The sequence below is a fragment of the Perkinsus marinus genome (assembly GCF_000006405.1).
Source record: "Perkinsus marinus ATCC 50983 genomic scaffold scf_1104296951684, whole genome shotgun sequence".
NCBI lineage: Eukaryota > Perkinsozoa > Perkinsida > Perkinsidae > Perkinsus > Perkinsus marinus.
In genome coordinates, this window is record NW_003209172.1 from 1 (window position 1) to 1,152 (window position 1,152).

Below are 1,152 nucleotides of genomic sequence, written 5' to 3' on the forward strand. Positions count from 1 at the left end.
GGTCGCACTTATTTGCGACATCGATGCTATGGAGCAGGAGCTTCGAGATCTTGACATTGATCCGGATAGGATGCCTTTGGGTCGGATATCACGGAAGGGCCTCACTGCGGCATTCAGCGTCCTACAGGACTTGCAAGTGGAGTTGATGCAACCTCGTAGGGCTCATTCAGTGTGTTGTGGGGGCGTTGGAGTTGATGTATCAGGTGGGCCACGGAATCTTATATTAGCCGACTTGACCAACCGCTTTTATACTATGGTGCCACATAGCATTCCACCGGGTGTGCCTCTGCCAGTACTTGACAATGAGCATATCATCGATCAAAAGGTTAGTGCTGGTGGCGTGTCGGGCCTCCTAGGAGCTGTTGGTTCTAGGTTGAGCTGGTTCAGAGCCTCATGGACTTGGAGCTCTCTTACAGCGTTGTCTCCGCCCCGAGTGTGAAGGGTGGTGATCCAATCCGAGCCAAATACAATCAGCTGAAGTGTGGACTCAGCATGGTCGATCGGGCCTCGTTGGAATTTCAACTCATCGAGGAGTAAGTGCGCCACCTATAGTAATCACAATGAACATCGTCTGAGCCTCTAAGAGCCTTGTAGAAAATTTCTCCGTGAGCCATCTTGTTTCTATTGAAGCATGGGAGAGATCACTTGATATGGAAGATCTAGTCGTAAGCATTCGATTCCTTCCGACCGTGAGTTTTCGCCTGTAGTTTATTTCCTGAGGGACCTTGGGTCACCGTCGGTGGTGGTGGTGAAGTTGAATTTCTAGATACGTTGTTAATACCCACGGGCCAACGCATACTACGTACAAGCTGCATCTCATTAACTGCTTCCGAGTTGATCGGTTTGGAGAGAATGAGAGGTTCGAGCCCTACTCGAAAGAACCCAATAGGATGCTACTATGGCACGGTTCGAGGATGACCAACTGGGCTGGCATCCTACCCGAGGTCACTCGGCCGGAAGAGGCTCATACCATTTTCTATTTTGGTTCACTCAGGGACTGCGTATAGCCCCACCACAAGCGCCCGTCACGGGTTACATGTTTGGCAAAGGAGTGTACTTTGCTGATATGGTCTCCAAGAGTGCCAACTACTGCTTCGCTTCGCTAAGCGCTGAGACTGGGTTATTGATGCTATGTGAAGTGGCGTTGGGGAA

General features: G+C 50.5%; 1 protein-coding gene across 1 annotated transcript; it reads left to right on the plus strand.

Moving 5' to 3' along the window:
* Positions 1 to 28: 28 nt before the first annotated feature.
* Positions 29 to 1,053, plus strand: Pmar_PMAR018977 (conserved hypothetical protein; the record flags this gene model as incomplete). Its single annotated transcript, XM_002777474.1, has 5 exons — positions 29 to 155; positions 204 to 325; positions 373 to 533; positions 767 to 944; positions 995 to 1,053. Coding segments are annotated over 5 exons (647 nt in total), but the record flags the coding sequence as incomplete, so codon positions are not given.
* Positions 1,054 to 1,152: the final 99 nt, after the last annotated feature.